General features: G+C 38.9%; 1 protein-coding gene across 2 annotated transcripts in view; it reads right to left on the reverse strand.

The window, feature by feature from the left end:
• RASA2 (RAS p21 protein activator 2) overlaps positions 1 to 14,404 on the reverse strand; it is a 160,281-nt gene that overhangs the window by 60,799 nt on the left and 85,078 nt on the right. For both annotated transcript variants that reach the window (XM_075546823.1, XM_075546822.1), the window contains exons 6-9: positions 10,391 to 10,474; positions 8,867 to 8,939; positions 1,067 to 1,143; positions 44 to 145 (exon numbers count right to left, since the gene is read on the reverse strand). In XM_075546823.1, the coding sequence (XP_075402938.1) occupies positions 44 to 145; positions 1,067 to 1,143; positions 8,867 to 8,939; positions 10,391 to 10,474 (336 nt within the window). The remainder of the gene's footprint in view (positions 1 to 43; positions 146 to 1,066; positions 1,144 to 8,866; positions 8,940 to 10,390; positions 10,475 to 14,404) is intronic.

The following is a 14,404-nucleotide window of genomic DNA, read 5'->3' on the forward strand; positions in this document are numbered from 1 at the left end:
GGAGATGACCTACTCTGGAGTTCTCTAGAACTTATCTTCTTACCATGCTTGATGAGAGATATCATTTCTTAACACATTCACCGGGACTTTAATTGCACCTAGGAAAACATCTTGGACTAGATTTCCATTGTTCCACAAATCGATCCTGAAAAAGGAAAACTGGCTTTATTTTCTGCAAACAGTGTTTAGGAGAATACACACCACACATCACTGTGGTGTGTATTAAGGGATTAATTTTACATGCTTAAAAGAGATGTTAGCGTTGACATACACCTCACTATCTAAACTAAGAAAAGCAAAATACTGGACTAGCTTTTACTTAAAAGCACAGAAAGTAAAATAAATTAAGTCTAAAAGAAGTCACCTGAAGTTTCCTAGTTTCACGTATAAATTTTCTTTTAACTGTAGCAATAAGAACTATAGAGTTACATTGTTGATTTGAGGCAAAGAAAAAAAAATCAACCTAGGATTACAGTTTCTATCCCAATTATATAACCAATTAATATGTGAATATAGTTGATTTATAAAAAATTACCTGATTACTTGAAACATGATTAATGTACCTTCTAGATGAACACACTGTTAATACCACACCTACACATGCACTTACAATAACCTTCCCCTCCCAAGTAGCATAGCTATTTAAGACCTAGGAAATAGCACAAACTTCAAACACATGCACCTGTTTATTATCTTACAAGACTTCTTACCTCACTGAAATTTCTGTTAGACAGCACATATGTTAAGAAGAATAAAAAAATTATTTCTAAGTTGGCTGAGATATAATTGGCCTTCTGTGTATTTTCTGTATCTATTACGCTATGACTCAGAAATTTAAGGAACAATTAAACTGAAAATACAGTTACGTGAAGATTAGGTCATATTTTGTTTATAAAATAAGTACACTTGGCTATTTCTACAAAGAAATCCAATTTTGAAAAGATAATTTGGATTTAACCTGATGTGAGTTTCATTAACCAACCTGCTAAAGAGATTTATATTAAGTTTTTTTCACTTCTTTCAGTCAAATTTAGGGTTTTCTTTTGTCACAGAACCAAGTACTTACCTAATTTCTAGCTTTTCAATGTCTTCCTCTTCTACCTGGAACTGGGACTTCCTCGTGTAGCTACTGGATCTGTTTACCTATAAACAAAATTTTTTAGTAAAATAAAGAAAATTATTCCTTTGTCCTACATAAAAAATTATTATCCTCAATATGTTCAATTATGGATATGGTGAATACTGGAAGGATATGTCTAGTTAATATTTTACCCAGCAGTTGAGTAAAAAAGTAGCCAAGAAGGTAGTTGAGAGGTGAGATAATTAGGTGTGTAAACAAACCTGTACTTCCATACACTCTCAGCCACTCAGTGTTGCAGCACCAGGTTCTCTGGCACACTTGTACAATCTTCCTGTCACAAGGAGGCTGCACATGACAAGAACGGTTTGAACTTGCCCAGCAAACCCGTACTTGCACTACTTTCTCACATTTTTGCTGAAAATGTCACAAAATTTGACAGGAACTTCCTCAACTACTATTTACCTGACCAGGTCACTCTCACGTAAGCCTTCAATTTGAGTTTTCTTACATTCTTCTCCTGAGCAAGAGAACCAGAGGATCCTCCAGTTTCCTAAGAGGACCCCACCCACACACAACACGCCTGCAGCAAGCACTCCATCTTCTTTCATTGCAGTTCTATCAGCTTATTCACTTCACACAAGTTGCAGAAAAATTATTATTCTCACTCTCCTTTTGCAGACGAATATCTAAAAGCTGTAATCTACCCTTCACAGCCTCAACTTCCTCACCACCCACACACCACAGCAGCTTCTCACACTCTGCCTTCGGCACAGACTGCTTGCCTACAGCCACCCTCTTCATCACCAGAAGTGGTCACCAGTCCTTAGTTCGCACCTTCTTTGATCTCTGAAGTACTTGCATCAGTGGTTGGAGACCAGCAGTTCTCAACCTGTGGCTTGTGATCTCTTTGGAGGCTGAATGACCCTTTCAAAGAGGTCGCCCCATTCATCACAGTAGCAAAATTACAGTTATGAAGTAGCAACGTAAATAATGTTATGGTTGGGGGTCACCACCACATGAGGAACTGTACTAAAGGGCCACGGCATCAGGAAGGTTGAGAACAACTGTTGTAGACCTTTGTCATCATTAACATGCTGTTCTCTGTGTGGACCAGAGTTGTTATCCTGGCACTAAGGGTATGAGCATTCCCTGGGTGGTGCACCGCTTGGCTATTCACAGAAAGGCAGACTGTTCAAACCTCTCCAGAAGGTCTAGTGATCTGCTTCTGAGTGATCACAGCCATGAAAACCCAATGGAGTGCACTTCCACCTAGCATATATGGGGTTGTCATGAGTCAGAATCATTTCAATGTCAGGGTTTTTGTTGTGTTCAAATTCTGGCAAACTTTTGCTATCAACACTTTTTTTTAAACAACATTTTATTGGGGACTCATACAACTCTTATCAAAATCCAGGCATACATCAATTGCATAAAGCACATCTGTACATTCTTTGCCCTCATCACTTTCAAAGCATTTGCTCTCCACTTAAACTATCTACACTTCTTTCTCTGGTCCTACTTCTTCCTCACAACCTATAAATATGGGCAATATCCAAAGTTTCATCTTTAATCTTACACTGAAAATAACCTGACAGTACATAGTGCTACACAGTTTACAAAGTGCTTTCGCACCCATATCTCCTGTGTTCATCCAAATGCTGCTGGGCGGGCAGGGATATGGCCACTATCCTCTTCCTAAAAGGAGGAAGCGGCGTGTCTCATAAGCAGTAGAACTGAATGAAATATATCTGCTTTTCTTGACTCTGTGAGGATCCTGAGTTTTTAATCTACAACCACCTCTCTTATGTTTGTCATGAATGACTTATCTGAATATTTTACATGTGAAACCTCTAGTCACTGCTCCAAACTCAATGAGCCACTTACCTTTGCCTTTCTCCTACCTTTCCATTTGTCTAGCTCTGGTGGTTTCCATAGGAACAGTGCTTCCCTTTCTCATGTTGGCTTGCCCTTTATAATTTGTCTCACCTGCCCCTTCTTCTCTAGTCCCATATTACTCTTGGATCCAAACCAAAAGCAAAATTCAACAACACTGAGTTGGTGCTGACTCAATGCAACCCGACAGGACAGGGTAGAAGTGCCCCTGTAGATACCTGAGCAGTTGCCTAACCTCTTTTCTTTCTCCCTAAACAACCTGGCCCACAGATGATAGTTAATTCTTCCTAAAATTGCTTTAAGTCTGATGACTTCCAGTTTAAAACATTCAATAACTAAGATTTAAGGATCACCAACTACTGCTCGATGCTTTTTCCTAGGTGATCCTATTACCTCTTACCATTTTATTCTTATCTCCCATTATGCACTTAAACAAACCTTTCAGTCAAATCACTGTTTCAATGTCCTTTGGATATAATTTTCTGCTTTTCTATTTCTGTGGCCCTGCTCAAAATTTTCCTTGTACTACTTTCGTCTCAACTTAAAAAAAAAAAGTTTCTTTAAGCCATCCCAATCACCACTGGCTGGAATAGAACTCATCTTGACCTCTCTAACCCCTATTGTGCTTTACTACTGCCTGTGTATAGGCCTGTGCTTGCTTTAAGTCTCTTGGTCTAAAGAGAGCAGAAACTGACCTGAACCTATCAGTCCCCTTGATAAACATGCCTGCTAAATGTTTTGAGGTCTACTAGGTACTCTGGGACACAGTGAAGAGGTGTTGGACTTGAACTGCAGCTGTCAAGGACCCTAGGATGCCTGGTTGATTCTAACCTGTGGTATATGGATTAGCGTGGAGTATAATTGCTTAGAGTCAGTACCCCTTTATGTATCTACCTTCTTAAGTTTTCTCCAGGTTAGACATATAGTCATTGACAAATGCAGAACAAGTATCCTAAATCCTTAGCCAGTAAATAGATCTCACAGTGTACATTTCTTTCTTGCCAGACTTTATCTTCACAATTCTTCCTATTTCATTTTTGGCCTGTGCTCTTTCACTAATCTGTGGCTCAATGTGCCCAAATTCACTCCACCTTAAAATCCCATGAGGGAGGAACAAAGGCAAACACACAAATAGGGGATAAAAAACAATGCATGTAAATTCTTTTTCAAACTTCCTAAAGTGTTAATCTCAACTGTAACATGCTCCATTTTTAAAACATATGATTTAATTATCTTAGTTTTCAAATAACATGAAAAAGATTTACTTAGCAAAACTCCAAATACAGGACTCTAAAGCATTGTATTTGGGGCAACTCCAAGGCAGCTGAAGTTCTCCATAAAAATAAGCATGTAACCAGTCCATTTGGCCAATTTTCAAAAAAGAACTTTAAAATTAATAATAAGGCCTTACTCATACAATGCTTTATTGTCTCAAAACATTTTCATATTTGGGCCTCTGAGTTTGTTAGGACTGCTATGTTATCTCATCATAAAATTATTCTTTTATAAGGTAAGGCACCTGAGCCTCTTCAAAGTGACTTCTTCAAAGTCAGTGGGACAAGAACTCAGTTATACTCAGTGCCGATACACGTTCCTCACTAGTGGTTCCCAAACGGAACTCTACAGAAGAGTCCTGGGTGGCAGGTAGGAACGTGGATAAAGTGGGAGTTGTGGGATAGAGTATGACAGCAAGGAATCCTGGGCAGTGAGTGTCATCCTAAGTTTCCTACTCCTAACTAATTCCAGAAACTTCTGCATTTATTTCTTTTTTACAATACGCCTTCACTGCACTGTATTGCATTTTAGTTTTACTGGTTTCAAAAACTTAACCACTACATAACGGCTAAGGTTGTGTGATTGCATGGCTTCAAATTCATTCCAACTTCTAAGGCCAAAGTAGATTACTTGCTCTTCTCTCCCAGAGAGCTGCTGGTGGGTTTGAACTAGCAATCCTTTTGGCTCTTCATCAGGAGCTTAACCATTATGCTACCAAAGCTTTCAAAGTGACAAACGGGTTCCTTAATAAAGTGTGCTCCCCAATCCCAACTACATAGACACCTGCCCCTCCCCCCAGAAGAATTTATTTCAGAGGAGAGCACTGAATCTGCAGCTCTGGAAGAGGGACATGTCTGAAGAGCATACAGGAGCAAATGAAGGGGGAGCAAGAGAGAGTGGAGCGCATTCTGGCCCACCAAGTCTTCAGGATGATATTTCTGCTCAGAGCAGCGAATTCATGGAGAGGACCATATGGCCGGCCCAACTATGAGACACGACATCCCTCACTGAGCCACAGCCCTACAGGGGACAACATTGGAGGCACAGTGTGGGAATTCTGCCCAATCTGATCCCACAACACTGAGGCAAAACACTAAGGGTGTGGAACAGAACAGGAAGGGGAATAGAGCAACGAAGTCCCCAGGGAATACCGAAACTCGACTCTGGGGCCAGGGCTTGGCGCCCCAACAGATTCGACTGGAAAACACTCCTAAAGGCCAACAAACAGTCCCTGAAGTAACTACAAGCTTCTCTTTCTTGTTGTTGTGTTTTTTGTTATTGGCTTGTTGTTGTCTTATTTTGTTGCTTGGAGTTTCTCTGTCTTGTTTTTATGCATGGTGCTATCTCCGTAGGTCTTTCTAAATAAGATAGGCTGGATGAACAATCTGGAGGAGAAAAAACGGGACTGATAGTTCTAGGGGGACATGGGAGAAGGGGAGGTGGTGGGGAAGGAAGTGGTGTTAACAAAACCCAGGGACAAGGGAACAAGTGATCCAAATCAGTGGTGTGGAGGGTGTATGAGGCCTGGTAGGGTGTGACCAAGGGTAATGGAACCCGGAGGAATTACTGAAACCCGAATGAAGGCTGAACATGATAGTGGAATAAGAGGAAAGTCAAAGGAAATAGAGGAAAGAGCTAGAAGGAAAAGAGCATTTATAGAGGCCTAAATACAGGCATGTACATATGTAAATATATTTATATATAGGATGTGGAAATAAATCTATGTCCATATATGTATAAGTTTAGTATTAAGGTAGCAGATGGGCATTGAGCCTCCAATCAAGTACTCCCTCAATGCAAGAATACTTTGTTCTATTAAACTGGCATTCCCTAATGCTCACCTTCCCAACATAATCGCTGAAGACAAAGTGAGTACATAAGCAAATGTGGTGAAGAAAGCTGATGGTGCCCAGCTATCAAAAGATATAGTGTCTGGGGTCTTACAGGCTTGAAGGTAAACAAGCAGCCATCTAGCTGAGAAGCAACAAAGCCCACGAGAATGAAACACACCAGCCTGTATGATCATGAGATGCCAAAGGGATCAGTTATCAGGCATCAAAGAACAAAAAAATCCTATCACTGTGTGCTCACCTCCATGATACGATTGCTGAAGACAAATGAGTGCATAAGCAAATGTGGTGAAGAAAGCTGACAGTGCCTGGCTTTCAAAAGATATAGTGTCTGGGGTCTTAAAGGCTTGACGGTAAACAAGCAGCCATCTAGCTCAGAAGCAACAAACCCCTCATGGAAGAAGCACACCAGCCTGTCTGATGACGAGGTATCAAATGGATCAGGTATCAGGAATAATCAGAACAAAAAAATCATATCACTGTGAATGAGGGGCAGTGCGGACTGGAGACCCAAAGCCCATCTGTAGGCAATTGGACATCCCCTTATGGAAGGGTCACGGGGAGTAGACAAGCCAGTCAGGGAGCAGTGCAGCAACGATGAAACATACAACTTTCCTATAGTTCCTAAATGCTTCCTCTCCCCAGCCCCCACTATCATGATCCCAATTCTACCTTAAAAATCTGCCTAGACCAGAGGAAGTACACTAATACAGATAGAAAGTGGAAACACAGGGAATCCAGAGCGGATGATCCCTTCAGGAGCAGTGGTACGAGTGGTGATACCTGGAGGGTGGAGGGAGGGTGGGTTGGAAATGGGAAACCGATGACAAGGATCTACATATAATCTGCTCCCTGGGAGACGGACAACAGAAAAGTGGGTAAAGGGAGACTTCGGGCAGTGCAAGATATGACAAAATAATAATAATTTATAAATTATCAAGGGTTCATGAGGGAGGAGAGAGCGGGGAGGGAGGGGAAAAATGAAGAACTGATGACAGGGACTTAAGTGAAGAGCAAATATTTTGAGAATGACGAGGGCAATGAATGTACAAATGTGCTTTACACAATTGATGTATATATGGATTGTGATAAGAATTGCATGAGCCCTTAATAAAATCATTAAAAAAAAAAACCCAAAACAAAAAAGTTCTTAATGTCTACCTTAGGATTTAATAAAAAGGAGAAGAAATAAAAAAGTTCTAAAATGGAAATAAACAAACAAACAAACAAAGTGTGCTAACAGGATTCATCTCATGAGAAGAATTTGGACAAACATTTTAGGTTTTCTGGAATTAAATGTACTAATATAAAATTTTTCGTGTTTTACAGTTTTGCTTACAGTTCTTCCTACTGGTTAAGACAGTAGAGTCAGAAATCCACATGAATCAAAGGTTGACTATTTGTTCTTTAAAAAAAGGCTAATTTCTTAGATTATACTGTTAAGATCACTGTAATATAGTTCATTAAAGTATGATCTTGGCTAGGCTATGGTTTCAGTGGTTTGGCAAAAAAAATAGACAAGTTGATGTTCTATAATGTAATCTAATGCAATTCAATGTAACCTTCCATAACATAATTAACTAACTGAAAGGGGAATTTCCTTAGAATATAGTCAGTCTCCAGAATATTACAAAGGTATTTCAGGAGAAGTCTCCCATTTTCACTCTTCCTGGTACTTGTCTTACATATCTTGGAGTACAAGCTTGCAGCAGCCTCCAACCTGCATCATGACTTACCGATTTGGGATTTGGCAGGCCCTAAAATCACACAAACTATTATCTTGATGTAAAGCTCTCTATACAAACTTACAAACACGCATCTCACTGATTCTGTTCTCCAGAGAACCTTGACCAAGATAAACACCTACTGTATATACTCGTGTATAAGCCAAGTCTTTCAGTACAAAAAATGTACTGAAAAGCTGGGGTTCAGCTTATACACGGGTCAGTGGCATGAATGGATGTCATCTGGTCAAGCCCGACTAAAAGGAGGAAATCTCATGAAGCCTGACATAGAGTTAATAGCAAAGTGGGTTCGAGATGCATGGGAAGACATTCCAGAAGACATGGTGCGACGTGCCTTCCAGAAATGTAGTATTAGTAATGCTATGGACGGCAGTGAAGACTGCGCTTTGTATGAAAATGACAGCAGTGATGGTGATGACGGTGATCTCAGTGAGGACAGCGTCTATGATGACCTCACACCAGCTGAAGTTCTACATTGGGATACGGATGATGATGAGGAGGAATCCAGTTTGGAAGGATTGTAACTCTTTACATTTTAGCTTGGTTGCTAATTGAGCTCAGGGAAAAGTACTCTTAAGGTATCATTGTTGATACCTTATTGTTTTTGTTGAACCTATTTTTCACTTACTGTGCTGGTTTACTAATGTTAAATGACTAGTTGTCCTTTTATTTATGTTTTTTATCTAAAATAAATATTTAAATACATTACCCCACTGATATCTCAATTTTTAGTAATTTTATTTTCATTTGTTTTGATTATTGAAACTCACCAATAGCTTCTGCATTTTCCACCCTAGGCTTATACTTGAGTCAATCAGGTTTTCTGGTTTCCCAGGCAATAATTAAGTACCTCGGCTTATACTTGGGTCGGCTTATATTCGAGTATATACGGTATACAGATTTAGACTTAATCAGACTTGTTTTGATAAAATGATCATCATGGCAATGGTTTGAAAAAAGTCAACAAGCATTCAACATTAAATATGCAATATTAATGACATTTATATAAAACAAAAAGTTACCTCAAAATAAAAGATTTCATTAAACTGTGGGTTGCTTGTCTTCTTCTTTACTTTTGTCTTCTTCTGGTCATTCCTGTTTTCAATGTGGTAGAGTTTTACCTTGTAGAACTTAATAGTACACAATTATAAAACATGCTATTCCCAAACAGGGAGCGGTGACCTTTAACTGTTAAGATAACTAAAGGAATTATGTAGTTTTAAGTATTACTTGGAGAGAAAATTGTGGTGTTTCCAAGAAATAAATCAGAGTATACAAGCTTTGGGCAATCTATAAACACCATGACTGAATGACATTTTCTCTGTGGCTATATTATTATACTGCTGTATTTTCTACTGTCTGAGCAACTCAGGAGATAGAATGAGAATACAGTGAAATTTGAAGTACAGTTATGTTTAAAAACTAAGGAACACAAAAACATTCGTACTTATGTTTATTCTTCGGGCTTCATCTCCAATAGTGAATTTCTTCCACTTTTTATTTGAAATAATTATCTATCCACAGGTGGTTGCATAGACATATATTCACAGCCGGAGCATGTGCCACCTTCCCCCAGCCCTCCCTCAAATTGGCAACTTACAAACTATAGTACAATATCAAAACTAAGATATTTCTTTTAAAAAATAAATTCACAAGCAAGTAGTTTTAATATGGATATAAGTAAACAATTATACTAAAGTATATCTGTCAGGTACAGATAAAAATGTTTAAAGATTTTTATCATAGAAGCAAAAATCCATGACAGTATTTAATGTTATATAGAATTTTTTTTTTACACTTTAAAACATCTGAGACCAATATTACTCAGTTGTTTGAGCAACCAATAAGTACTAGGCACTTGATACACACATATAAAAATATATTTTCCAAAGTGGTCAGGCTAGTGATTTTCGAAAGAATATTATGACGAATTAGAGGGCTTGGGGTAGGGGAGAAGTGGGCAGGAGTGTAAGTGTAGAAGAAATATCTTGCTTTTTGCTTCCTGATTCTAAACCTTCAAGTTTTGGACAAATTTCAGATTAGTCAGACCTTGAAAGAAATCATTTTACAGTATGAAACACAAGTGCTGTCAGTTTCTATATAAGCTACCGTTAAGTCATTTAAATTAATGCTACAGTGCACATCATGTCCTAGTATTTGTCAACAGCTTGGAGAGCGCACAGTCCATGAATGGAAAAAGTATTTTCAGCCCTAGCTGTTGAACTGGTGTGAATTAAAATCAGGGGTTTACCTGTGTAAAGTCAAAGATACTTAGAAGAAAGAATAGTGATGAATTAAACAGACAAGTTTGTGTTTTGAAGGCAATTTTAGTAGTATAAAACTAAGGCTGTTTTCCACAGCCTAAGCGTCTGGGAGGTGTGAAATGGTACTGGTTTTAGTCCTGCAAGACTCAAGACTTGGTTGTTTCCAAGTCTAACAGTTCACTAAAGGCTGTCTTTCAAAGCATTCCTTCCTTTGTCTCATTAGTAACTTAGCTTTTAGTTCCACAGTGAACTAGAGAGCTTATAAAATTCTATACACATTACCTCGAGGGGCCCACGAGGGAAACTGTAGCATAGGGGTCACAGCTTTGTCCATTGATGAGAGGCAACCCCTGGCATGCCTTGATGCTGAGGTACATAAAGGAGAGTGAACATGCTACATTAAAGTTATATAATATCATACAATAGAAAACACTTTAAATGAAGGAGTTCAAAATTGCTTCTCATGTCTATAGTTAGTTGCATGCTTATATACAATCTACCACAAATAACATGTGTGTGTACATTTATTTATGCTGTTTTCAAAACAGTACTAAACTGGAACACTGCAGCCAATACTGAGACTGACAAAATTTAACATTTTCCCCCTATATAGCCGATAAGGTGCATTTTATAGTTTGATAATACTACTGTGGCTTCTAAAAAGGAAGAAAAAGGCATTAAGAAGTTTAGCTAACTGAACTACAAACTGCCCCTGCTTAACGGCATCTGATCCTCTGCTAAAGTATGAATGAGGCAAAGAGGAAACAACTGTGGTTTCCACTTGAAGTCTGATTCATAACTACAAGGCAAACTTTCACACCATTCTGTAACTGGTTACTCTGATTCTGAGTAACAGCTCCTGCATCAGAAAATACTGTACTACTTTCTTTGCAATACCAAATTCATCACATTAACATGAATCATAAGAAATCTGTATTACAGAAAACCGATTCACTACAGTTTCATGAGGACAATGAAATATCCAATAGGCATTTCATAAGAAGACTCACAAAGCAAAGCCATGATGCCTACTGTCTTAGATGGCATTCTCTATGCTACACCACAGAGAACTCTGGGCAGTCAAGTTGACACAAAACCTATCACACCCATAAACTAAAGAGTATGAGTCTATAACATTACCAGTGGTGCCCTTAACTTTGAAACACAGCAACATTTTTTAATGTTTTCTGTCCAAGTAGCACTATTAAATAAACATTATTTTATTTGCTACCCAAACAAATCTACTGGTCTTAAGCCAATTTTGACTCATAGCAACTCTATGGTAACAGAGACTACAAAACCTCACTACACTCTGTGGTAACAGAGTAAAACCACTCTGTGGTAACAGAGACTATAAAACCTCACTACAGGAGCAAACGGCCTAATTTTCCCCCAAGGAGAGTCGGCTGGCTTCAGGTCACCAAGCTTGTGGCTGGCAGCCTCGGGGCTCCTTTAGTTTGCTGAAAAGAGCTTTCAGTTTTTCTCCTAATTATCAAGGATATGTGTGCTGGTGGGTGGTGGTGGTGGTGGAATTAAAAGGTAACCAACCTTGATCTATGTACTTATATTTATATATGTTAAGTCTGAAGGTAGCAGACAGACATTGGGCCTCAAGTACTCCCTCAAGAGAAGAACACTTTGTTCTAATAACCTGGCATTCTGTGAAGCGCAGAATCTCCACGTGATCAGCTAATGTGGTGAAGATAGCTAATGGTGCCTGGTGAACAAAAGATATAGCATCTGTGGTCTTAAAGGTTTGAAGATCAACAAGCAGCCATCTAGCTCAGAAGCAACCAAGTCCACATGAAAGAAGCACACCAGCCAGTGTGATCATGAAGTGTAGACAGGATCAGGTTATCAGAAAACCCAAAACAAACCATCATATCAAAGGGAAGGAAGGGGTGACAGAGGAGACCCAAAGCCTGTATGTGGAAAATTGGACATCCCTTCAAAGAAAGGTCACAAGGAAGTAACTAGACAGCAGGGTGCAGTATAGCACCAACGAAACATACAACATTCCTCTAGTTCTTTAATGCTTCCTCCACTCCACTGTCATGACCCCAGTTCTACCTTACAAATCCGGCTAGACCAAAGCATGTACATGGGTACAGAGATAAGCGCTCTTGACACGGAATCCAGGGCAGATAATCTCCTCCCCCCCCCAGGAAGAATAATGGGAATAGTGATACCATGAAGGACAGGGTGAGGAGAGAAAGGGAGAACAGATTGCCATGGTCAACGTATAACAACGCCCCACCCAGGGTGATGAACAACAGAAACATGGGTGAAGGGTGACAACAGATGGTGTTAAGATATGAAAGTAATAATAATTTATAATTTATCAAGGGTTCAAGAGGGTAGGGGAGGGCGGGAAAAAATGAGGTGCTCAATCAGAAAGGAAATGTTTTGAAAAGGATGATGGCAACATATATACAAATTTGCTTGACACATAGATGTATGGAATTTTTATAAGAGCTATAAGAGCCCCCAGTACAATGATTTTTTTTTAAATAGTAGAATTTTCCCACGAACTTTTGAAGCCCCTTAGTAATTGCTTAATAAATAATTGCTTTTGGTAAATCGAACAATTTCACATCATGGGCAGGAAACAAGTGCAGAAAGTAATCTTGAGTTATCTTACAAAATGACTTTAGATATGGCATATAAATCACTTGATATTAATATATCACCTAGAAATTATATAGATATAGATTTAGTCCCAATTTGCTTAAAAAATACAGCCCGTCTAAATCTATCCTTGGATTTTTCTAACTAAAAAAACAAATGTTAACATCTATGTCCAACCAAGATAGAATCAACAGAAACTAGAGTTACCCTCGCACCAGAAACAACTAAAAAGTAGACCAAAAAATACCCCACAGCAGAGCACAATGATCCTTTAAGGGGAGTATAAATTGCTGGGTGGTCTCAATACTAGAGGAAGCAGTCTGTTTGAGAGGTCATAGTGGTTAGAATTTATAAGGCAGAGTACTGAAGGGAAGCATACAGACACAGACAGACAGACATTCCTCTGGAGAGCTGCAACAATCCCCCTAAAGCAGCGGTTCTCAATCTGTAGGTCACGATCGCTTTGGGGTCGAACCACCCTTTCACAGGGGTCACATAAGACCATTGGAAAACACTTATTTCCAATGGTCTTAGAAACCAAGACACTACTACTCCTCTATCCATCTCCAGGTAGGTTCGCTCACATGCAGATATGACCACAATTGAGTACCCAGCGTGATGACATCTTCACGACAACTCTATCACATACACCCTGTAAAAATACAAGTGTTTATCAAGGGCTCATGAGGGAGGGGAGGGCCGGGGAGGGAGGGGAAAAAAAAGAGGACCTGATGCAAAGGGCTTAAGTGGAGAGCAAATGCTTTGAAAATGATTAGAGCAAAGAATGTACAGATGTGCTTTATACAACTGATGTATGTATATGTATGGATTATGATAAGAGTTATATGAGCCCCTAATAAAATGTTTTTAAAAAATACAAGTGTCTGTGACAGGGTTGGCACCATAATGTACTTATGTGGACCAGTCGCATATGTGTAGATAGCAGCTACTGTGTAGAAAGCAGCTGCTGGGTTGAAAGCAGCAGGATTAGAGGTAAAACGACACTTAATGAATTATAATTACTGGGTAAATGTAAAATCACATACTGTAAAATCATCAACTACTGCAAAAAAAATCTGTACCATGGGAACTTAATCTGTATGCTGATCTGTCTTTTTATATTCAGCTGTGGTTGATGTGAATACTGCCCCCTTGTGACAGTAACAGGTATGTAAAAAAAACACAGCAGAATGGTAATCATAGGAAACTTTAATGAACTGTATTGACTGAACTACGCCATGTATTATCTTTTGTATTATTAAAATTAGTGCCATATATTATTTTCATTAGAAAATCATCCCATGAGAATGGATCATATAGAGAAGAATGTTAAGAAAAGAAAATACGATGAGAATTTTTTTTTACAGTATGGTTTTGCCTCAATAATTATAGCAAGAACTGAGAAAATCCAAGGCGCTATTTTTTATGAAGTTCTATAAGGTGAATATATGAAGCAGAACAAATGAAAAAGCCATTTTGATAGCAAGCATCTGAGTTTTGCCAGCAAGGATACCAACTATTTTAGAAGCAAAGTTGATGGACTCAAGAAAGCCAGACTTGACACTGGTGGCAAGTACCACAAACAAGATGTAGCAGCTGTTGAAGCTTCATATTTGGTGGCACTCAGAATCTCCAGAGCTATGAAACCTCACACCATTGCTGAGGATT

The sequence above is a fragment of the Tenrec ecaudatus genome, chromosome 4 (genome assembly GCF_050624435.1).
Source record: "Tenrec ecaudatus isolate mTenEca1 chromosome 4, mTenEca1.hap1, whole genome shotgun sequence".
Classification (NCBI taxonomy): Eukaryota; Metazoa; Chordata; class Mammalia; order Afrosoricida; family Tenrecidae; genus Tenrec; species Tenrec ecaudatus.